Source organism: Rhinoderma darwinii, chromosome 3 (assembly GCF_050947455.1).
Source record: "Rhinoderma darwinii isolate aRhiDar2 chromosome 3, aRhiDar2.hap1, whole genome shotgun sequence".
Taxonomy (NCBI): domain Eukaryota; kingdom Metazoa; phylum Chordata; class Amphibia; order Anura; family Rhinodermatidae; genus Rhinoderma; species Rhinoderma darwinii.
The window spans coordinates 168194651-168217996 of NC_134689.1; the positions used below are offsets into that span (position 1 = coordinate 168194651).

A 23346-nucleotide genomic window follows, 5' to 3' on the forward strand; every position below is an offset into this window, starting at 1 on the left:
TATTGGGTGACCTTTTTTATCAAACACATGACCTGTTGGGGTTACTTTAGGACTGGAGCAGAGCAACACTGATCGCAACCCTGTATAAGCAATTACTGGGCGCTGTGTTTAGCTGGTGATGGACGGCAGAGGTGTTCGTAAGCAGGAGGCTCACTTATGGCGTCTTCCCTTGCTCTTGGATATTGTCACTCCAGATCCTTGAAGAATAAAATTAGGTTTTGGATTTGGCTCTTTGAAAGAATTCTTAAGTTAATGATGGAGTCACAAAATGTCTTTACCACCAAAGAACAAGATATTGCACAAACCATCAGCAGATTTGGCTTCCAGTACCATCTCTACGCTGATGACACCCAATTATATGCCTCTTCCCGTGACATCACCCCTGCTCTAATACAGAACACCAGTGATTGTCTGTCCGCTGTCGCTATCATCATGTCCTCTCTCTATCTGAAACTGAATTTTTCTAAAACTGAGCTCCTTGTGTTCCCACCATCTACTAACCTACCTAAACCTGATGTCTCCATCTCAGTGTGTGGCACTATCATAACTCCTAAGCAGCACGCCCGCTGTCCTGGGGTTATGTGTGACTCAGCTTTGTACTTTCCTCCCTATATTCAGTCACTTAAATGCTCATGTAACCTGCACCTCAAAAATTTCTTCAGAATCCGCCCTTATCTTACTGTAAAAACAGACAAAACTCTTATTGTCACTGATACACACTCATCTTGACTACTGTAACTCATTACTTTTCGCTATTCCCCTCTCCAGTCCATCCTGAATGCAGCAGTCAGGCTCATCTTTCTGTCTGATACTAATGCATCTACCCCATGCCAGTCTCTGAACTGGTTCCCCATTTACTTTAGAATTCAAAATAACTGGTCCACAAAGCTCTCCACAGTGCTGCACCTCTTTACATCTCTATCATAATTTCTGTCTCCCACCCTAACCATGCTCTACATTGTGCCAACGATCTAAGAATAACAAATTCCATAATCCAAACCTCTAACTCCCTTCTGTAGAATGTTTTTCATGCTGCACCACCTCTCTAGAATGCATTTCCCAGGACAGTCATATAAACTAAGCATGCCCTAAAAAAACAACAACATTGTTTTAGGGAGGCTTATCAAAAGTTTGCCGACTTTCCTTTTTACACCCCCTTCTTTATTCTCCTGATCCCTGAACCTGATCTCTCAGCAATATCTCTTACACTCCATGCACACTAATGCAGTTCGGCTGGGTGACTGGCTCATACAGTTTTATGTGTCTTCCCCAATTTTGTACAAAAGATGGCTGGACCATAGTACAAATCAAGCACTTTTATCTCTCCAATGACTTGTCACTCTGTAATGTCTGATATTGTTTGTGCATGTACCCTCTGAATTGTAATGTGCTGTGGAATATGTTGCCACTATATAGAGATTACTGGGCTCTGTTCACACAGCGCTTTATGCTGTGGAAACCGCAGTAAAAAACAGCTGAATTTGCCTCCCATTGATTACAATGGGAGGTGGATGCGTTTTTTCCCGCAAGCGGAAAGAAAAAACGCTTGTGAGAAAAAGAAGCGACATGCCCTATTTTGAGGCGTTTTCCGCCTCAAAAACCCCATTGAATTCAATGGGGGACGGAAAAAAAATGCTGCAAACAGCCGCACAGATTTTTGATGCATTTCATAGCAAAAAAACGTTCGCATTTTTTTTCCTTTGCCTATAAGAGGTAAAAAGAAAAAAAAGCCTCAAAAAATGCCTGTGGTGTAAAACCACTTAAAAAAACTGGAGCTAATTTTTCCATGCAGAATTTCCTGCCTGCAAAAAAACTCAGTGTGAACAGGGCCTTATGCTGCAGTACTTACTATAAGCTTCCAGTTTTCCATGTAGTCTTTCTCCTTTCTGAGCTCCGGCACACTCCTGTAACTGGTAGAAAAGCTCCATCCCTGTGCTTTGTGCAGCCCTGCAACATATGATTTTCCTTTTTTTAACTAGAGGTACACTTTAACAAATTGGAAAAATGTAGTGTTCTGTTATTAAAATAGTACTAGAGTTTTGTTGGTGTTTTTGCGTATAATATTAGTTCTTATGAGAAGCCATACAATTTTTCTCTATCCAGCTGTTAAAGTGTAGCTAAACGTTCGGCAAACTTCTGACATGTCGTAGTGACATGTCAGAAGTTTGGATTGGTGGGGGTCCAAGCACTGATACCTCCATCAATCGCTAGAACGAAGCAGCTGAAGCGTTTGTGTGAGCGCTCAGCCGATTCGTGTCTGTTCGGCTTTTTCCGGAAAAAAATGTATCGTGCACGGACTCTATAGAAAGTCTATTAGCCCGTACTCCGATACATCGGCATTCCGGAAAAAGCCGAACAGACACGAAGCGGCTGAGCGCTTACACGAGCACTTCAGCTGCTTCATTCTAGAGATTGGTGGAGGTCTGAATGCTCGGACTCCCGCCCCCCCACCCCCACCCCCACCCACTATGACATGTCAGAAGTTTGTCAAACGTTTAGCCACAGTAAACTTAATTGCCTTTAGAATGAAATTGTGATTTGCTTGTGTCTTGTACTATAAAATGATAGAAATATTGTATAGAAAACCTTTCCTATAAGGATTAGTTATATATAAAATGCAGTATAGTGAGCTGATGTTTTTAAGGGTTGCCTGGATTCTGGTAAAGAATTTGCAGGGTGACAGCGAGGCACCCCGAGTTTATTATTGGATTTATTCTGGTAGTAGGAGTGATTCTGGTAATAACCGACAAAAGTACTTTTTTAACCATCATGGAAAATTAGACAATTATGTGTTTTCATTTTTTTTTTTGCTGTGCTGAGATATGACTATAATAAATGTAAAGTGGCGCCCCCTGGTGTTGTGTCTGTGCACGTCCAGCTTGCTGCTTTAGATGGTGGACATGCTTGTGCAGTTTATATTTGGCATGGGCTGGATCCACATTCATTATACTGGCGCGTTAATCCCACAGGAGTTGGCAATGACACTGAGTAGCAGGATAAATCACATAGGGATTAATAAGAGGACCAGCATGGCAACCTGGGGACCTCGGCTGCCAATAAAACTCATCGACACCCCACAATACTGTCATGGGTGGGGTGACAGAGAGAGAGTTCCCTCGCCCTCTGCCTTACGTCTTCGATGTAGAGGTATCTATTGACCACGGTATCTTAGCAGTTAAACGTCCAAGATCATACTTATCTCCGAACCCTATCATTAGATCGTAGTGTCATCTGTTATATACACCCGCTCTATGTACAACCCCACCCGACTATAACGTACATGAAGGTAATTGAAAGGGGTTAAACACATCAAATTATGGAATTACTTAATTTTCCATGATCTATTGTTTAAAACCTCTTTTGTGGTGAAATACATTTAACTTTCCATGTTCTATTAAAATCGACTTATATTATGCTTTCATTTTATAGATTTTGTATTTAGACAATCATCTGTTAAAGTAACAATGAGCCTTAGGCCTGTTTCAGACGGCCACGTTCGGTCCGAGAAATACAGACCGTATGTCGGCTGTATTTCCTGGACTGAACACAGTTCAGGGAGCCGGGTTCCTAGCGTCATAGTTCTCTATGACGCTAGGAGTCCCTGCCTCTCCATGGGACTACTGTCCCGTACTGTAATCATGTTTTCAGTACGAGACAGTATTCTCGCGGGAAGGCAGGGACACCTAGCATCATAGATAACTTTAATGCTAGGAATTCGCCTCCCTGAACTGTGTTCGGTCCGGGAAATACGGCCAACATATGGTCTGTATCTCACAGGCCGAACATGGCTGTGTGGATAAGGGCGTACAAAAATAGTGTCACTATTGCCCAAACCAACCAACCAGAGTTTCGTTTTTTTTTTGTTTTTTTTAAGCTTTCAGAATTTTTCTTTGATACAGTTTTCATACCTGGACCAATGTGTGTATTTTACTTCAGAAATAGATGTGCCCTTCAAGAATAATTTAATTTGGCTTTTATTTTTCCTTTACAGACGTCCGCACCTTATTTGCTTACATAGAAAAGACTAAGAAGACTAATGATTCTTTTGCTGCTCTAAAGAAGAAATATCATATTTGAGTATAACAGGGTCAAACCTATACATATTACATGGACTTTCGAGACAATCCAGTGTTAACAGGCAATTGTAAGAAAGCTGTCTGGCAAGATTCACGGACATTGTGTACAAAATAAATTTTTCATTTGTATTTTTATTTTATTCTCTATCAATCCTAGTATTAACTGAAAAATTAAACTTTTCCACGACCTGGTGGGACAAAATTATTCTGTTTTATTTTATGAGAACATCTTTATTCACTAATATCAGACGCCCTGCTTTATTTTTTGTCAATACTGTTTAGCTTATATAGTGTTTTTTGGGGGTTTGTTTTTTTTTAGACAAATTTTGCTATTTAAATGTCTAATCCAGGAAAAACTAAATCATTCAATTTACAAAACAATGTGTTATTCGCAGAACAGAGCAAGAGGTGGTGGAGAATGACACTAAGAATTGCCAAAGAAGATTAACTCGTCCATACGTGTGTCATTCTGCCTTTAGATATATAATATTATTTAGCTTGCATTTCAATTCTGAGTTTGGGCTGTGCTCCCTCCAGCACTTATTCTCTATGTGATTGACCATGCTAGCTCTGCACAAAGGCATGCAGATCCAGTGTTGTCTCCCACAGTCTGTGTCTCCTGTTACTAAGCAATGGTCTGAACGTATTTGGCCTGTCTAGTAAATTGCACGGTCTGATGGACCCCCTAGAGAATCATTTCAATGGGATTTTTTTTTAATTTTTTTGCTGGAGTTCCCCTATGCTTCTTGTTCTACAGAGGTATCATTAAAAGTACTGTAACCATTAAAATATGTACTTTCAGAAAATGGTGAATTGTTGAAGGAAAATCTACATAGATTTGTGCCACAGTTTTATCAATTTAAAATTCTTCCAATAATAGAAATTGCACTGGCCACACAATTTTAGCCTGTTCTCCATTTACTGTACATTGTAACAATTTTTGATAACGATCATCTGCAAGTAAGAAATTCCAAAATATCAGATACATTGGCGGCCACCCACCCCCTACACTCAGGGGAAATCTGCTCCAACACAAAGCCTGAGCTCTCCCAATAGTAATCGTGCAGAGCTGTATAAAGCACACTGCCTGATCATAGAGCGAACTGTCCGGCTGTTTAATCACAACCACACTGTCCCCTCTATGCCTGATCTGATCTGTATGATCAATGCAATAAATGAACAGGAAGCAGAACGATCAGTGGTCAGCTTTCTCTTATAGGGACATTGCTGGATTCTGAAAATGTGTCTAGTAAAACACTAGACACTAGGTACGAAATATTTACTCTCTCTTCCCTAGACCACTAGGGATGTAGACATTAACCCTCTTCTCTGCCCTAGACCACCAGTGATGCTGATATTCACCCCCTGAACTGAGCTTGCCCACCGGGAATTTTACCATAAAACCCCTTTACCTACCCTAGTTGTTAGGTGTCCTAAACAGTGTCCTAAGCTACCAGGGATGTTGGCATAGCCACTATAAAAAAAAAACTATTTAACTGGACACTATTTGTATAGCTGTATCTGGCTGCTGTATACCTTGTTATTTGGGTGTCACATCAATATTTATTTAATACTGTTTTGGATTGCCCATCTTAGAGGGAATAGTACGCAGGACTCTGACTGCCCCACTTACTAAAGGTCCTTTTAGACGGCCCAACATGGGTCGTAGAATCGAGCGCTGATCGACGAGATATCCCGTTGATCGCTTCTCGTTTGCTCCTTTTACAAGGAGCTGTGATCCGTAATCCATGGGGACGAGCGATCATTACTATGATCGTTTGTCCCTATACATTTCCATCATGCCGGCAGCACGTCTCCCTGTCTACACAGTGAGATGTGCTGCCAACTAATGATTATATTATTGGCCCTATAAACTAACAGATCAGCCGATGAACGAGCGTTTTCGCGTTCATCGGCTGATCTTTGCCCTGTTGGTCAATGTAAAAGGGCCTTACAGGTTAACATGGTAATTTAAAAGAAAAAGATAACTTACCTACACAAATAGCATCAATAAGTGTGCTAATGAAACCACTTTTTCCCAAGTCGTACGAATATGTTGGAGAAAGTTGCACAGAGCACTTCTTTATGAACATTTTCTATCACTTTCCAGCCGTTGTTTTTAGCCTATGCCAGATTCATTAATCTGGCCCAGCGTTATGAATAAACTGCTCCATTGGGATAATTGACCAATGATCAGAGAAAAACTGTTGGAATGGTACATTTTCGACAATAATAATCTCAAGCTTATGGACAGTTTAGATCAGGGGTGCACGACCTGCAGCACGGGGTCAACAAGTGTCCTGCAATGCCATTCTGTGTGGCCTTAAATAATGGGACACAAATATGCTTTTGTCTGTGTCCTGAATGTTCAGAAAGACACGGCTGTCAAATGCAAAGTACAAATTGCAATCATTAGATGGATGTTCTGTCCTCTCTTCCCTTTACTGATCATAGGAATCCCTGCAGGACTTGGAAGATACATGTAAGCACTCCCCTAGGGAAATGTGAAACGCTCAGCTGGAGATGAGCACATTTTCTCCAGCGTGCTAAACAGGAGAGCAGGTGACCCCAATTCTCCCGACAGGGATGGAATCCTGGAAGTTAAACCATATACTGTCAATATGCTATACATATCTTAGGCCTCATGCACCCGACCGTAGGTTTTATCCACAATTACAGATCTGTAATTGTAGATAAAATACTGACGCGTTAATTTCTTTCGGCCACAGGCACCGTCCCATAATTTTACAGGTGTGTGCCCGCGCCATAGAAGTGAGCCGCAAAAAATAGGAGATCTCCTATTTTCCGCTTATGCTCCTATACTTATTACTGTGAGCACGGTCCGCAAATGCGGAGGACACTCCATGGCCCGTCCGTGCAGTATTTACTGACCGTAAATACTGCACAGTCGTGTGCATGAAGCCTTAGATGGAATACCCGTTTTATTTCAACCTTTGGGAGTGGTAGTCAGACAATGGAGCCCATGGACAAGAAAAGGTGCACCCCTCGTTTAGATCAATGTTATGGTATTGCAGTTCACTTGAATGGGGCTAAACCACAAGTCACATGTCAGACAAAGCCAATGGACAGAATTAGGGCTGCTTCTAGGAAAAAAGCAGATTGTTTTTCTCATCCTGGACGACCCCACTGCAGCTATGTTAGTCATTTGAAAAAAATTGCACATATTTGCGATCTTTCTACACAGTACAATAAGATTATTATTTTTTTCGGGGGGGGGGGGGGGCTATTTATTTGTTTAGACCAACTACATTACAGTACAAAGGTAAACAGCCAGTGTAATGACGGGGGTGGGGAGACAGACAAGTGAGCCCTAATCTACACGCCACTCAGTCCCTGCCTACTTGCAACGACCCGCCTTAGGCGACGGGGTACAACTGGGCGACGGTCCCTACGCTCAATAAGTGCACGACAGACAAACAGACAAGGGTACACAGAGCTAGGGGGAGAAAGGGGCAGTTGCCCACGGCAACACCGTGAGCAACAAGAGAAGGAACAAGCCGAGTCAAACCAGGAGAGTACGAGGTGCCAAACGCAGAGCAGAAGAGTAGTAAACAAGCAGAGTCAAACCAGGAGTGTACGAGGTACCAAATGCAGAGCAGGAGAGTAGTCAGCAAGCCGGGGTCAAAATGAAGCAAGGACAATAGTACAAGAAGCTGCAGAAGGGCCAGGAAACCAAACGAGTAGAATCACAAGCAAAGGAGGAACAGGAAAGGCAGGTATAAATAGACAGAGGGCGGGAGCTAGCTCCGTCTGGCCAGGCTGTGATAGGTTCTCCCACCCCTAAGCCTGCCACCCTGAGTGGTGGAAGATGGAGTCAGTCTCACAGACATAGAAGCAGGTGCAGACTGATTATCTATGGGCGTTAACCCCGAAGCTGTGCCTGGCAGATCCTTTACAGCCAGTGAAAATGTTATTTTTCCACTGTATGAGGCCCGCATTTTTACAATATTAGTATTATAAATAAGCAGACTAATTTAAAAAAAAAAAAAAAAAAAAAGAAAGAGGCCTTTAGTCTAGGGCTACAAGGGAATTTGGCCGGTACACAGGTCGTGCGGCTAAAGGTTGCAGTTATCGCAGTAACACGCTGGCTGCATTGCCATAATAAAAGTACCGTATTTTTCAGACTATAAGACTCACCTGACCAGAAGACGCACCCAGGTTTTAGACAACAGAAAATAGGGGAAAAATTATTTGTTCTGTTTCACCACATTCTGAGAGCAATAACTTTTTAAAAAAAAATTTCATCGATTGAGTGAGCTGTAGTTTTTATTGGCACCATTTTTTGGTACATCCAATTTTTTTGATCACTTTTGTTATTACATTTTTTTAAGCGCTAAGGTGACCAAAAAACGATTCTGATGTTTTCTATTTATTTTTTTTACGCCGTTCACCGTGCGAGTTAAATAATGGTATATTGTAAAATATCTGACTTTTATGTACGCAGCGATACCAAATTATTTTATTTTTTTACATTGTGCTTGGGGAAAAATGGGAAAACTTTTTTTTTTTTTTTTTACTTTTAATTTTTTTTACACTCCTGCAAATTTATCTAACGTTATTTTTGCTTTTTTTGACACATTTTATTAGTTCTCTAGGGGACTTGAACCAGCGGCCACTTGGTTACTGAAACAGCGTAACTCGCTGAGCTACGTAACGGTTTCCGTAACTTCCATAGTAGTGAATGGCCATTACGGAAGCAGCGTAGCATGCGAGCTACTTCATTTCCGTAACTACTATTCAGTTCTATGGGAGTTACGGAAACAGCGTAGCTGAGCGAGTTACGCTGTTTCAGTAACTCCACGTGTAATCAACTGGCCGGGAGAGCACAGAAAGCTAGAACAGAGTTTAGGGGGGCCCGTTCTAGAGATAGGTGCGGGGCCCAGAGGTGGGACCCGCATCTATCTGACATTTATGACAGATGGATATGTCATAAATGTCCTTCATGGAAAAACCTCTATAAATGCAGCAGTCACATTTAACTAGTTAAAGGGGTTATGCCATTTAACTAGTTAAAGGTGTTTGCCATAAAACACATGTATCCCCTATCGACAGGACAGGGGGCTACATGTGGGATCGCTAGGGGTCCAACCGCTGGGACCCCCAGTGATAAGGAGAACAGGGGACCGGAAGTCACCCAGAGCGCTACATGAGAAGCTTGGACTTCTGGGTTCTGTATTCGGCTTATTTGTTCCGCAGCTCCATAGAAATCAATGGAGAGCTGCTCATGCATGCGCATAAAAATCCCATTCATCTTTATGGAGTTGCCGAACACAGAACCCGGAAGTCACAGAACCCGGAAGTCCAAGCTTCTCATGTAGCGATCTTAGTGACTTTCGTTCCCCGTTCTCCTTCATGCTGGGGGTCGGACCCCCAGCGATCACACATATATCCCCTATCCTGTAGATTGGGGATACGTGTTTTATGGCACAACCCCTTTAAATGGCCAGGAACACTGAAATTGCTGTTCCTGGTCGTTAGAGCAGCGTGTCAGCTGTAAAACACAGCTGACACCTGCAGTGTATTGAGCGAGCTCAGCGCGTAAGCCCGCTCCATACATCATCCCCCCCTTAAGGGGTTAAGTAATAAAGCGTTCAGGGAGCCCTGCGAAGCCGGGTCCCTTGACTGCGGACTATAAGAAGCAGGGACTTTTTAGGAAGATTTATTCTTGCTAAATACTGCGTCTTATAGTCCGAAAAATATGGTAAATGTGGCTGCTCTGCCATCTGCAGGTTACCGCAACACTACAGTAGTCAAGAAATCCAGACTTGATGCATTTCTTGCGACTGTAGTGTTGTGTGTTTAATATGCGGGTCGCAGTGCAGCCATATTCACTTTCATTACTGCGATGCAGCCAGCACTATACTGCTATTACAAAGCGATCTATGGCTGTGTGATCTGTGTCACAGCCAAAGTCGCTAGGTGGTTCTAGCCTAAAGGGAGTTTTACACTGGGCGATTATCGGGCAGACAAGCATTCATATAACGCTCGTTGCCGATAATTGCCCTGTGTAACGGCAGCGATGAGCAGATGATCGAGCAAACGCTCGTTCATCTGCTGATCGTATAGTTTTAAAAAAGTTAAATATTATCATTGTCGGTAGCACAACTCTCTGTGTAAACAGGGAGACGCGCTGCCGACATGATAATAACAACCTATGAGGACGAGCGATTGGATTAACGACCCCTCGTCCCCATCCACAGCTCATTGTGACGGGTAACCGATCAACAAGCTAACTCGTTGATCGGCGCTCGCTGCACCGGCCAAAATCGACCGGTGTAATAGGGGCTTAAGAATGCAGCTTTAAGAAGGTGAAAGTTTTAAGCGATCGGTATCCACACGATGTGATCTTGAGGATGCCGATCGTAGCTATGGCAACCGGAGGCCTAACAATGGCCTCCTGGTCTGCAACGTACGATATTCGAATAGGCCCCGCCGAGACGGGACCTAATAGGCTTACTGACAGCTCTAATGCATTGCACTACGTGGGTAGTGCAATGGATTACAGTAAAGATCAGAGGTGCAAGCCTTTAAGTCTCCTAGTGGGACGAAAAAGCAAAGCGTAAAAATTTCAAGTTAATAAAAACAACAACCTCCTTTTTTTGCTATAATACGTCTTTTATTATAGGAAAAAAATTAAAACGTTAAAAAAAGTACACATATTTGGTATCACCGCGTCCGTAATGACCCAAACTATAAAACTTTAATGTTATTTTTCCCGCACGGTGAACACTGCAAAAAAAAAAAATAAAAAAAAAAAACAATGCCAGAAGTTATGGCTGTCCGAATATGTGCCAAAAAAAGAAATAATAATGTAAAAAAAGGGATTTTATTGTGCAAACGCTGCAAAACAAAAAAAAACTATACACATATGGTATCGCCGTAATCGTATTGACCCGCAGAGTAAAGCAAAAGTGTCATTTATAGCTTACGGTGAACGCTGTAAAAAAAAAAAAAAATGAAAACATTGTCAGAATTGCAAACAAATGTTGGGCGGCTTTTTCTCCTTTATCCCTTGTGAAAATGACAAATTGACAAAAATGACAAATTCAACTACTTAGTGGAGAAAACTTTTTGATATTCATTTTTACGGCCTAATTCCAATGAATTCTGCAAGAGACCAGTGGGGTCTAAATGTTCACTATACCCCTAGATAGATTTCTTAAGGGGTGTAGTTTCCCAAATGGGGTCAGTTTTGGGGGGTTCCTACTGTTTTCGCCCCACAGGCCCTTTGCAAATGTGACAAGGCACCCGAAAACCGTTCCAGCTAAATTTGAGCTCCAAATGGTGCTCCTTCTCTTCTGAGCCGTGCCGTCTGTCCAATCAGCAGTTTATGACCACTTATAGTGTATTACTGTAATAGGGCGAAATTGTTTTTCAAATTTTGGGGAGCTTTTTCTCCTTTATGCCTTGTAAAAATTTCTACTTTTATTGGGAAAAAAATTGATTTTCATTTTCATAGCCTCAGTCCACTAAATTCAGCAAAAAAAAACCGTGGGGTAAAAATGCCCACTATACCCCTTGATAAATTCCTTGAGGGGTGTAGTTTGCCAAATGATGTCTTTTTGGAGGATTTCCACTGTTTTGGCCCCACAAGACCTCTTCAAACCTGACATGGTGCCTAAAATATATTATAATAAAAAGAAGGCCCCAAAATCCTCTTCAGTCCATTAGCGCACTAGGGACACATGTGGGATATTTCTAAAAACGGCAGAATCTGGGCAATAAATATTGAGCTGCGTTTCTCTGGTAAAACCTTCTGTGTTACAGGAGAAAAGTACTGAAAAAGAATTTCTGCAAAACAAATAAAATGTGTAAATTTCACCCCTACTTTGCTTTAATTCTTGTGAAATGCCTAAAGGGATAATAAACTTCCTAAATGCTGTTTTGAATACTTTGAGGGTTCCGTTTTTAAAATGGGGTGATTTCTGGGGCTTTGTATTTACGGTATTGTATGGGCCCCTCAAAACCACTTCACAACTGAACAGGTCCCTGTAAAAATAGCCTTTTGAAATTTTCTTGAAAATGTCAGAAATTGCTGCTAAAGTTCTAAGCCTTGTAACGTCCTAGAAAAATAAAAGGATGTACAAAAACCTATGCCAACTTAAGGGTCTGTTCACATCACCGTTCGTTAACCTTTCAGCGGAAAGTCAAACGAAAACCTCAGCTTCCGTTTCCCTCACCGTTGAACTCAATGGTGATGGAAACCTAGCTAATGGTTTCCGTCTGTCACTGTTGTGACAGGGTTCCATTGTTTTGGACGGAATCAATAGCGCAGTCGACTACCATGGTGAGGGAAACGGAAGCTGAGGTTTCCGTTTGACTTTCTGCTGAGGGGTTAACCCGATGGAAACCTCCGACTGAACACCTCAGCGGAAACGAGCGGTGGAGTGAACACAGCCTAAAGTAAATATATTGGAAATGTTAGATATATGGGAAATGTTAATTTAGCCACTATTTTGTGTGGTAGAACTATCGGTCTTACAAGATGCATTTAAATTTTGAATTTTTTTACCTGTAACATAAAGTCCAATATGTAACAAGAAAATAATCTCAGAATCGCTTGAATAGGTAAAAGCATTCCAAAGTAATTACCACATCAAGTGACACGTCAGATTTGAAAAATGTGGCTGCGTCCTGCACGTGACAACTAGTCCATAAGAGGTTAAATGAGTCATCCGATATAACCCCTTTAATCTTTGCATAATGCACAATACATAGAATTGACTATGTCTTTCTTCACATTTATGTCATGTCCTCCATTTTTACAAGATCTATTACGGATAAGAAGAATTTGTTTTGATCAGCCATAATCCCTTGATTCCCCTATTGACTTATAATAGGTCCATCAGTCATTTTTCACTGGATAGAATGGTGCAGCATGTTACGCCATCCAAACAATAAAAAAAAATTACAAACACAGACAGAGATGAGGCGCAAATGCGTAGCCTAATACTCCTCCGTAGTACCAATATTGAGTATCAGTAAACCATGTGCATTCCCCAACACAGTGCACTGAAATAATTGCATTGATAAATCCCATTGCCCAAAACTAATGCATAAAACAGATTCTGACAAAAAGTGTCAGTGTTGCCCATAGCAGATCACTTATTTAAATGTGTAACCTGCTGTAAGAAAGTTTTTTCTGCAAGAGGGACAATGATAAAAAAAAACAAAAAACATTAAAAGCATTATGTAAAGCGGCTGTACTTGTGCAATCTTCTTTTCTTGGTAAATCATTCATTGGGGAACACAGCGCCATGGGGTCTATGTTCCTGCCACTAGGAGGCTGGCACTAGGAAAAAGACTAAAAAAAAAGTGTTGGCTCCGCCCAGTGGGCTATGTCCTCTCTTTTTACACCAAGCTACTCAGTTTTGGCCTATTGTCTGTAGGAGGCAGGCATGACCTGCACACAGGTGTTCTGCTTTTGATTTTATTTTTTCAGGTTCCAGGGGGCTCATCAGCGTATATGCCACATTAGTCCTACCTCCCTGTGAGTGCTGGGTGGAATTTTTGTGTTAACCCGCCCTTCAGGTCACCCAGGGGATGCGTCACCCAGTGGATGCAGCGGCGGTGGGCATGCTGGTGAACCCACAATTCAGTGTGAGACCACCGAAGGGGTGACCAGGCAAGCGCCCGAAGACACCAGATTGACTGTTTGCATGGCTGTGTTTTTTCTGCCCACCCTCAAGGACTGCTCTAGGACGTCCCATGGTGCGGTTTCCCCCAATTGACGATTTAAAGAGGTTTTCCAGCTTCTGAAAACTGATGACGTATCCACCGGATAGGTCATCAGTACATGATCTGCGGGGGTCCGACACCCGGCCCCCGCATAGATCAGCTGGTCTGGTACCTCTGTGCACCAGACGTACAAGCCAGAAGCAGTTAACCACCGGAGCGGCTTATCAGTGCGGGGTCCGGGTGTCAGACCCGCACCGATGACATACTGATGACCGGTGGATAGGTCATCAGTTGTCAGAAGGAGGACAACCCCTTTAATGAGAAAATATGATTTTTGTACTCCACGTAAAATCCCATTCTAGGGGTTCCCACCCTTCTTTGTGGATTGTTCATGTTTTTTCCAGGTGGTTCTGTTTTTTTTTCCTGGGTCCGGGACGTGTTGGTATTTTGGTTATTTTGTTTTAGGCTCTCCTACTGCTTTTGGTACAAAGTGAGTAGCTTGGTGTAACAAGAAGAGGCGATAGCCCACTGGGTGAGTCCAACACTTTTTTAGTTTTTCCCTAGTGTCAGCCTCCTAGTGGCAGAGGCATATACATCACGGTGCTATGTCCCCCAATGAATTCCACGAGAAAGGGATTTTATGGTGAGTAAGGCCCCACAGAGCTGCATTGACACAGACGTGCTGGCACCCTATTTTGTGCGGCTGTTAAAGTGCTCGTTAATGCTGGTGCGTTGTGGCGGATAAGACGGCTGTTTACCTGCAAAATCATGCAGCCATTAATCAATACACCCTCTATGGCCACACGGTTTTGCAGGTTAACAACCGTTTTACCTCCAGCAACGTGTGGCTATTTACAAGCAATTTGACAACTGGTGAACAGAGTGCCAGCGCGGCTGTCAGATGCATTGTGATTGCATCAATGTCGCTCCGTGGGACCTGACCCTAAAATTTAAACACTCTATATAGATACTTTAACCCCTTAAAGAGGCTCTGTCACCAGATTTTGCAACCCCTATCTGCTATTGCAGCAGATAGGCGCTGCAATGTAGATTACAGTAACGTTTTTATTTTTAAAAAACGAGCATTTTTGGCCAAGTTATGACCATTTTTGTATTTATGCAAATGAGGCTTGCAAAAGTACAACTGGGCGTGTTGAAAAGTAAAAGTCCAACTGGGCGTGTATTATGTGTGTACATCGGGGCGTGTTTACTACTTTTACTAGCTGGGCGTTCTGATGAGAAGTATCATCCACTTCTCTTCAGAACGCCCAGCTTCTGGCAGTGCAGATCTGTGACGTCACTCACAGGTCCTGCATCGTGTCGGCACCAGAGGCTACAGATGATTCTGCAGCAGCATCAGCATTTGCAGGTAAGTAGCTACATCGACTTACCTGCAAACGCCGATGCTGCTGCAGAATCATCTGTAGCCTCTGGTGCCGATGTGTCCTCGCTCGTCTGACATGATGCAGGACCTGTGAGTGACGACACAGAGTGATCTCTTGAGAACACGTCTGTGTCTGCACTGCCAGAAGCTGGGCGTTCTGAAGAGAAGTGGATGATACTTCTCGTCAGAACGCCCAGCTAGTAAAAGAAGTAAAAACGCCCCGATGTACGCACATAATACACGCCCAGTTGTACTTTTACTTTTCAACACGCCCAGTTGTACTTTTGCAAGCCTCATTTGCATAAATACGAAAATGGTCATAACTTGGCCAAAAATGCTCGTTTTTTAAAAATAAAAACGTTACTGTAATCTACATTGCAGCGCCGATCTGCTGCAATAGCAGATAGGGGTTGCAAAATCTGGTGACAGAGCCTCTTTAAGGACACGGCCAATTTTGGCCTTGAGGACAGAGCAATTTTTTTACATTTCCCCTCTTTGCATCCCGACGCTCATAACTTTTATTTTTTGTACGACGTAGTTGTATGAGACTTTGTTTTTTGCGGGACGAGTTGTACTTTATGTAGGTACCATTTTTTGGTACAAATACATTATCGTTTAATTTCTATACATTTTTATTTTGGAGAAAATGCAGAAAAAAAAGCATTGCGCAGCAGTTTTAATATTTTTTTTTTTACACCATACACCGATCATAAATAATGTTATATATTTGTTGTACAGGTTGTTACGGTCGTGGCGATACCAAATATGTCTATATTATTTCATGTTTTGGGACTTATATTTTAAAAAGTTTATTTATTATAAAAAAATGTGTGTTTCTGTGTATTTTATTTACTTTTTATTTATCATTCATTTTTTTTACATTCATTTAACTTTTTTTTTAAATCTCATAAAGGGATTTATCATTTTGATTTTGTAACTGTAATGTACTGGCATAGATCTATATGCCAATACATTAGCCTGTTACTGATCGTACACAGGCAGTTGTAACAACAGGAAATATGTTCAGACAGCCCTGGGGTCCTTCAATGGACCCTGGGCTGTCTGGCCATATGAGTTGTGGGCTTTGATCGCGTCACAGTTATATTCTGTGACGCGATCAATGTGCAGTCCCCTCTCCTTGAACACCGCAATCAGCTTTCATCGCGGCGTTCAAAGGGTTAACGGCGGAGAGAAGATGTTTATCTTCTCTCCGCTGTCAGAGCGGGGCCGTGGCTGTGGATTACAGCCGTTTCCCCGCTCTCGATCGCGCGCAGACGCGCGCAGGGACAGCTGTCACACAGGACGAGTATGCTCGTCCTAATGCGCGAAGTGCTCGCCGCTCAGGACGAGCATACTCATCCTGTGTCGGCAACCAGTTAAAGAGGCTCTGTCACCAGATTTTGCAACCCCTATCTGCTATTGCAGCAGATAGGCGCTGCAATGTAGATTACAGTAACGTTTTTATTTTTAAAAAACGAGCATTTTTGGCCAAGTTATGGCCATTTTTGTATTTATGCAAATGAGGCTTGCAAAAGTCCAAGTGGGTGTGTTTAAAGTAAAAGTCCAACTGGGCGTGTATTATGTGCGTACATCGGGGCGTGTTTACTACTTTTACTAGCTGGGCGTTCTGATGAGAAGTATCATCCACTTCTCTTCAGAACGCCCAGCTTCTGGCAGTGCAGATCTGTGACGTCACTCACAGGTCCTGCATCGTGTCGGCCACATCGGCACCAGAGGCTACAGTTGATTCTGCAGCAGCATCAGCGTTTGCAGGTAAGTAGCTACATCGATTTACCTGCAAACGCCGATGCTGCTGCAGAATCATCTGTAGCCTCTGGTGCCGATGTGTCCTCGCTCGTCTGACACGATGCAGGACCTGGGGAAGTGACGTCACAGCGTGATCTCTCGAGAACACGGCTGTGTCTGCACTGCCAGAAGCTGGGCGTTCTGAAGAGAAGTGGATGATACTTCTCGTCAGAAAGCCCAGCTAGTAAAAGTAGTAAACACGCCCTGATGTACGCACATAATACACGCCCAGTTGTACTTTTACTTTTCAACACGCCCAGTTGTACTTTTGCAAGCCTCATTTGCATAAATACAAAAATGGTCATAACTTGGCCAAAAATGCTCGTTTTTTTTAAAAATAAAAACGTTACTGTAATCTACATTGCAGCGCCTATCTGCTGCAATAGCAGATAGGGGTTGCAAAATCCGGTGACAGAGCCTCTTTAAGCTGAATTTTACAGTAACATTACCATTAGAAAACATTTTCCAACACAGGCTATGTTCACACGCTTAACAGAAAACGGCCGAAAATATGGAGCGGTTTTCAAGCAACTTAAAAAAAGGTTTTTTTGCAGCGTTTTTGGAGCTGTTTTTCTATTGAGTCAATGAAAAACAGCTCCAAAAACGGCTCAAGAAGTGACATGCACTTCTCTTTAGGAGGCTTTTTTTACATGGCCGTTTTTAAAAACGGCCGCGTAAAAAACGCTCTGTGAGTACAGAATGCCTTTTTTCCCATAAAAATCAATGGGCAGATGTTAGGAGGCGTTCACCCCCCTGCATTTTTAGCCATTTTTCGGGGCGTTTACGGCCTGAAAAACGGCTGAAAATAGGTTGTGTGAACATACCCTTATATTGACTTGCAAGAACAAGTTTAAATGCATTTCCTTAAGATGAAAATATCCAGTAGAGATATGAGTGTAACGCTCTTATATGATAATAAACACATTTTTAAATGTAAACTTTATTAATGTTTGTATATAAAAATCTAATTAATATTGCAGAAAAAGATAAACAAAATAATGGTTAGGCTATGTTCACATCTGCGTCAGGGCTCCATTCCGACGTTCCGTCTGAGCTTTCCGTAGTCGACTACGGTATTCATCCCGTCAAAACTACAGAACCCTTGCACAACGGAGACAAACTGAAACCATTGGCACCAGATCTGTCACCATTGAAATCAATGGTGATAAAATGGGAAATCTTTGGTTTTAGTTTGTGTCAGTCAGGGCTCCGTTCCGACGGAAAGCTCAGACGGAACGTCGGAAAAGAGCCCCGACGCAGATGTGAACGAAGCCTAAGAGTACTGACAAGTTCTCTGCCAATTTGACCTTGAGCTGCAGAGTTGAGTACTGTCATTGGGACTTGTTACTAGAGACATGCTGTCTGACAAACCCATAGGGAAGACTGCGCTTCTAAGGTAGTTTATTCCAACCAGTGTGCTAAATGACCCAGCCGTTGAGCTCAAAACAGGATTGGCACTGACAGCAGAGTAGGGGAAAGCAGCTTGGCATCTATTATTAATCACATTTTTAAAAAAAATACATTTAGGAGGAGAAAATTGTTACGGTTTAATGAATATTAAGGAAATTAAAAAAAAAATGGTGATTAAAAATAGCAGTGATATTGGTAATGATTAGGATTTCAGTAATGTGTCTTCTGTGAATAAAGCTTCAATATATTCTCTGAGTGATTGGACGTATTTTTACATTATCTTACAGATGCGTTTTTTACCCTCCCCAATACTAGTCATCAATGCTAAATGTGTGAACCCCGTGCTTGCCATATATCCACCCTGGTAAAAAGCAATTCTGGACCAGAACCACATTTCCAGCTCACTGAAATACATTTTGTGTTGCATTTTTTTATTGCTATTTTGTGCTTAGTATCTGTTCAGAGCATGCAAAAGAGTATCACTGCCCATATGCATTATATTAACAATTATGCAAAAGTTTGGCAAGTTAAACCCTAACATATACAATGTCATTATACTGAATTTCTGGGTTTGGAAATGATACTTTATTTCCCATCAAACATATCTAGAGCAAAACTTCACTGCAGATATTCCTATGGCTGCGTCCATGACTGGAAGTGGCATATGCTGCCAACTGTCCTTAATTCCTATAAAAAGTGCTTGTGCCTTTACAGTAAACATTTAAAACTCAATTTGAACTCTGTAATCATCTCAATAATACTATTTTTTCCTAAACAGGTTACAAAAAAACCAAAACAAGATCATTAAAATATTTTATAATATGTAGGGCTGGTGCCAGGTAATGACCTACCAGGAGGAATAGTCACTTAGCTGTCCCTATACTGTTTCCCTGTCTAGGACACATCTGGATACTCTTAAAGCCTTCACTTGAGTCATGTTCCAGCAACTCTGGGGTTTCTTCCAGAATTTGCCCGGGGACTCTGAAACTCAAATTACTTTGGTTGACAAGCAGCCGAGAAGCAGAACAAGTAGGGAAACTGTTTCTCCTCTCCACCACACAGCTAGTTCTTTGGAGAAACTGGAGGAAGTTCTCCTCTACCGATCCCTCCTGGCTGGAGAGGCCTAGCTGCTCATCCAATGACTGTTTTAGGAAACATTTTGGGATCCTGACGAGCTCGGTTCTTATTTGTCTGTTCAGACAGCCATAAAAGAATGGGTTCACTGTAAATGATGTGTAGGCCAGCCATTTCACTATGTTCTCCCACTTGCTACCCAAACCTTTATAGGAACTACTTCCTAAAGCATTGTGGACATGATACACAAAATAGGGGAACCAGCACATAACAAACTGTCCACCTATGATCATGAGGGTGAAGGCTGCTTTTGCTCCTCCTAATGTCCTGTCTGGTGATCCCCGATGAGACCTGTTCCTTGGCACAATATTGGTTTGGCTACCAGTAGAGTTGGACCTCTGGCGAGGACTCGCTGCCCAGGAGGGTATGGGTCCATGCTGCATGGCAGCTATTCTGGCCACTTTAAATACATTACAATATACTGTCAGTATAATCACAAGAGGCAACACAAAATAGACCAAGACAAAGAACGTCACAAACACTTTCTTGTGCCCTCCTGCATTTCTCTGCAGTGAGCAGCGAGTGGCATTCACCAGGCTGCCATTGCTGGTCTCTGTACTGTCTGCATGGTGGGTCAGGAATGGCAAAGTTGATGTTAACGATGCCTGGAACCAGATGAAAACCAGTACTGAGATGGCCAAGCCCAAGGTCATCTTCACTTCATATCTCATGGGGTGTACAATGTAGTAGTAGCGCTCTATGTTGATTGCAGACACGGTGAGGATGGACGCGCTGCTCAGGCACACCTCCAGGGAGATGTAGGCTTGACACAGGGACTCACCGAATGCCACTCGTCCCCAGCTGGCCACCATGCCCAGCGGCATCACGGTGATGGCAGCCAGGGTGTCTATAATACACAGGTGCACCACGAAGAGGAATTTCCGGAGCCTGGGCGTCTTCAGGATGACCGCCGCTACTGCCACATTCCCGGCCACGGCCACCACGTCCAGCAGCAGCATGAGCAGGAGTCCGAGGTACCGGGGGATGCCCTCTGCAGGGGACGACGAGCCTGACGAGCAGTTACTGCCGCCGTTCACACACGGCTCCTCCATCCCTGGCCCTGTTACCGGGGGAGCGATCCAATGCAGCAGAGATCTGGGATCGGTCATCTCTCCCTCACTCCCCCGCAGCATGCCTCACCTGAAGGAGGACGCATCCCCTCATCACCCGGCTACCAATGCCGTACCTGTAACGATCCGCTATCTGCAGCCTCCCCCCCGCAGGCGTGGACGGGGGTAGTGCACCGGCTCTGCCAGAGGAGGAGGAATCCATCTCATCACATTTCACGTCAGGTGACAGGATCGGACCCGGGCTGCTTACATTCATCATATGGAATGTGCCCCTGGTGTTGCCAGTCTAGGAGAATCATGTGGTCGTAACTGCCAGTGTTCTTACATTGTGCCAGATCAGCTAAGCCCTCCATTTACATGGCTGGGGTTACACGATGAAGCGATTTTTACAACGATCCGACCGATGTTGCTTAATTGCACCAACGCTATCTATATATAAGAAGTCAAAATTATAAGGTCCATTGGAGGCAATCATTATGTCAAGCCAAAAATCTGATCCCATCACTGTGATCGCCACATTTAGGCTTTCCTAAGGTCAGGATCACACACAGAGTTTTGATGCAGTTTTTTGGCTCAGTTTGTGCCAAAGTCTGAAGCGGATCCAAAAGGAAGGAAAGGTATAAAGAAAAGACTGATGCATCTCCTTTCCTTTGTGTCCACTTCTAAGTTTGGCAAAAAAAAATAATTAGCCAAAACCTGCAACAAAACTGTGTGTGTGATCCTGACCTTAGACACACACATTGTGTTGTGTTTTGTTATTTTTTGCCAAATTTTTTAGGTGGCGTTTTTCACATTGCGATTCAAAGATCATGTCATGCAGAGATTCCTCTGCAACATATGATTTATTCTGAAAAAGGTCTAAAAAAAAAACATAAAGAAATGCAATACACATATTGACACATACATTTTTTTTTTTTTTTTTAAGGGGGAAAAAACCTATGGAGAACTATGGGAGAAAACACCACTAACTGCTGGAAAGAACGCCAAACCAACCCTTGCTGTGATTTAAAAATTGCCACTGAGCCGAAAAACACAAGACAAAAAACAAAAGAAAAAATATACCACCTGAAAAATGCAGCGTTTCTAATGCGTTTATGTTTGAGCATTGACTTCCAGCTAACATTGGCACCCCAAAATTCCCAGAAAAACGCCACAATAAAGTGCTGTTTTTCTTAAAAAAAAAAAAAACCCGCTGTGTGTGAAGCAACCTTTATGAGAAATGGCACAGTTTAATTTCACCTTAGGCTACATTCACACGAGCGTATCAGATTCACGCATGTGGTAAAACGCATGTGAATCTGATCCGTTATGCATCAGTGTGCTTTGCGAGTGGTATGCAGTATTTACGCACTCACAAAGCACATCTTTTTTTTATTTTATTATTTTCAATTGAATTGATGCGCAAAACATGCACCGCACACGGATGTGCATCTGTGTTCTGTGCGGGATTTTCACGCCCCCATGACTTCAATGGGCGATAGGCGCGTGAAATACACACCAACATAGGACATGCAGTGAGTTTTACGCAACGGACTCTCGCTGCGTGAAAACTCCTTCATGTGTGAATAGCCCCATTGAAATCAATGGGTCCGTTTGCTGTGCGTGATCTTCGATCTTCGATCTTCACGCACAGCACACGGACGAGTTTTACGCTCGTCTGAATGAGCCCTTAGTGCAAATACATTTTCCTGTAAAATTGCTTCCATCCTAGTGAGAATTTGCCAAGTTTTCATGGTCTCAGTTTTAGTAATTGGTATGAAATATGTAAATATAAGACAACTCCAGGATTGTCTAAAATGAATCCATAGATGACATCATTTGGCCAATTTGCTCCTGATCTGAGAAGCGTTCTGATTGAAATTCCCCACACCCCTGCAGGTTAGAATTGCAATGGTCCCAGGTCTAAAATGAACAATCCCAGTGATATTATATCAGACGATTGCCATTTGTGCAGTACCCAAACATATTCACTATATTGGCTCCAAATAGGCTATTTTAGCATTGAAAGGGTGTTCTGACCAAAGGAATTTGTGGCATGTCCACAGGACACTCACTCCATAAATGTCTGATAGGTGAGGGTCCCACCTCTGGGACTTTCACCTGTTGGGAAATTGTGGGTCCTGTAAGCTCCATTTTGCAATGCAAGGTGGCCGATAGGAGAAGCCATGATCGCCTGTTTCTGTAGCTCTCCTCCAGCGTCTACTTGAATTTGCGTGGAGGACCAGTTCTGTATTGCACACTCCCCTAGAAGCTACCGCAACTTATAAGACATTTACTGCTTATCCTGTGGATATACCGTATACTGCATGTCATTGGTCATTACACCTCTTTAAAGTGTATGTCATTCTTTTAACACACTGCGGCAGATTTACTAATGCGGTGTTCGATTTAGACAGTGTAAACTTAGACCAGGCAGTCAGAAGGTGCGCTAAATTGGTCAAAGTGGTGTATGTTGTAAGATAAATTTGGCGCATATAGCTAGACATGTTAGAAACTTTTCTCTTCCTTATACCACCTTAGTTGACTTAGTTATGCCAGTTTTTTGCACCAAAATTTTCGTTTACGGTGTCACATCTTAAAGAGGCTCTGTCACCAGATTTTGCAACCCCTGTCTGCTATTGCAGCAGATAGGCGCTGCAATGTAGATTACAGTAACGTTTTTATTTTTAAAAAACGAGCATTTTTGGCCAAGTTATAACCATTTTTGTAGTTATGCAAATGAGGCTTGCAAAAGTCCAAGTGGGTGTGTTTAAAAGTAAAAGTCCAA

The 23346-nt window shown here is 42.6% G+C and overlaps 2 protein-coding genes across 4 annotated transcripts in view; one reads left to right on the forward strand and one right to left on the reverse strand.

Moving 5' to 3' along the window:
• RPAP3 (RNA polymerase II associated protein 3) overlaps window positions 1-4281 on the forward strand; it is a 41570-nt gene extending 37289 nt beyond the window's left edge. For all 3 annotated transcript variants that reach the window (XM_075857017.1, XM_075857015.1, XM_075857016.1), the window contains one exon: window positions 3992-4281. In XM_075857017.1, coding sequence (XP_075713132.1) covers window positions 3992-4077 — 86 coding nt within the window. In that variant the 3' untranslated portion in view covers window positions 4078-4281. The remainder of the gene's footprint in view (window positions 1-3991) is intronic.
• A 13637-nt stretch (window positions 4282-17918) lies between these two features.
• Window positions 17919-21006, reverse strand: LOC142747912 (G-protein coupled receptor 61-like). The gene has a single exon (XM_075855027.1). It carries the CDS (start codon window positions 20640-20642, stop codon window positions 19239-19241), a length of 1404 nt encoding a protein of 467 aa, XP_075711142.1. The 5' UTR covers window positions 20643-21006; the 3' UTR covers window positions 17919-19238.
• Between the last annotated feature and the right edge of the window lie 2340 nt (window positions 21007-23346).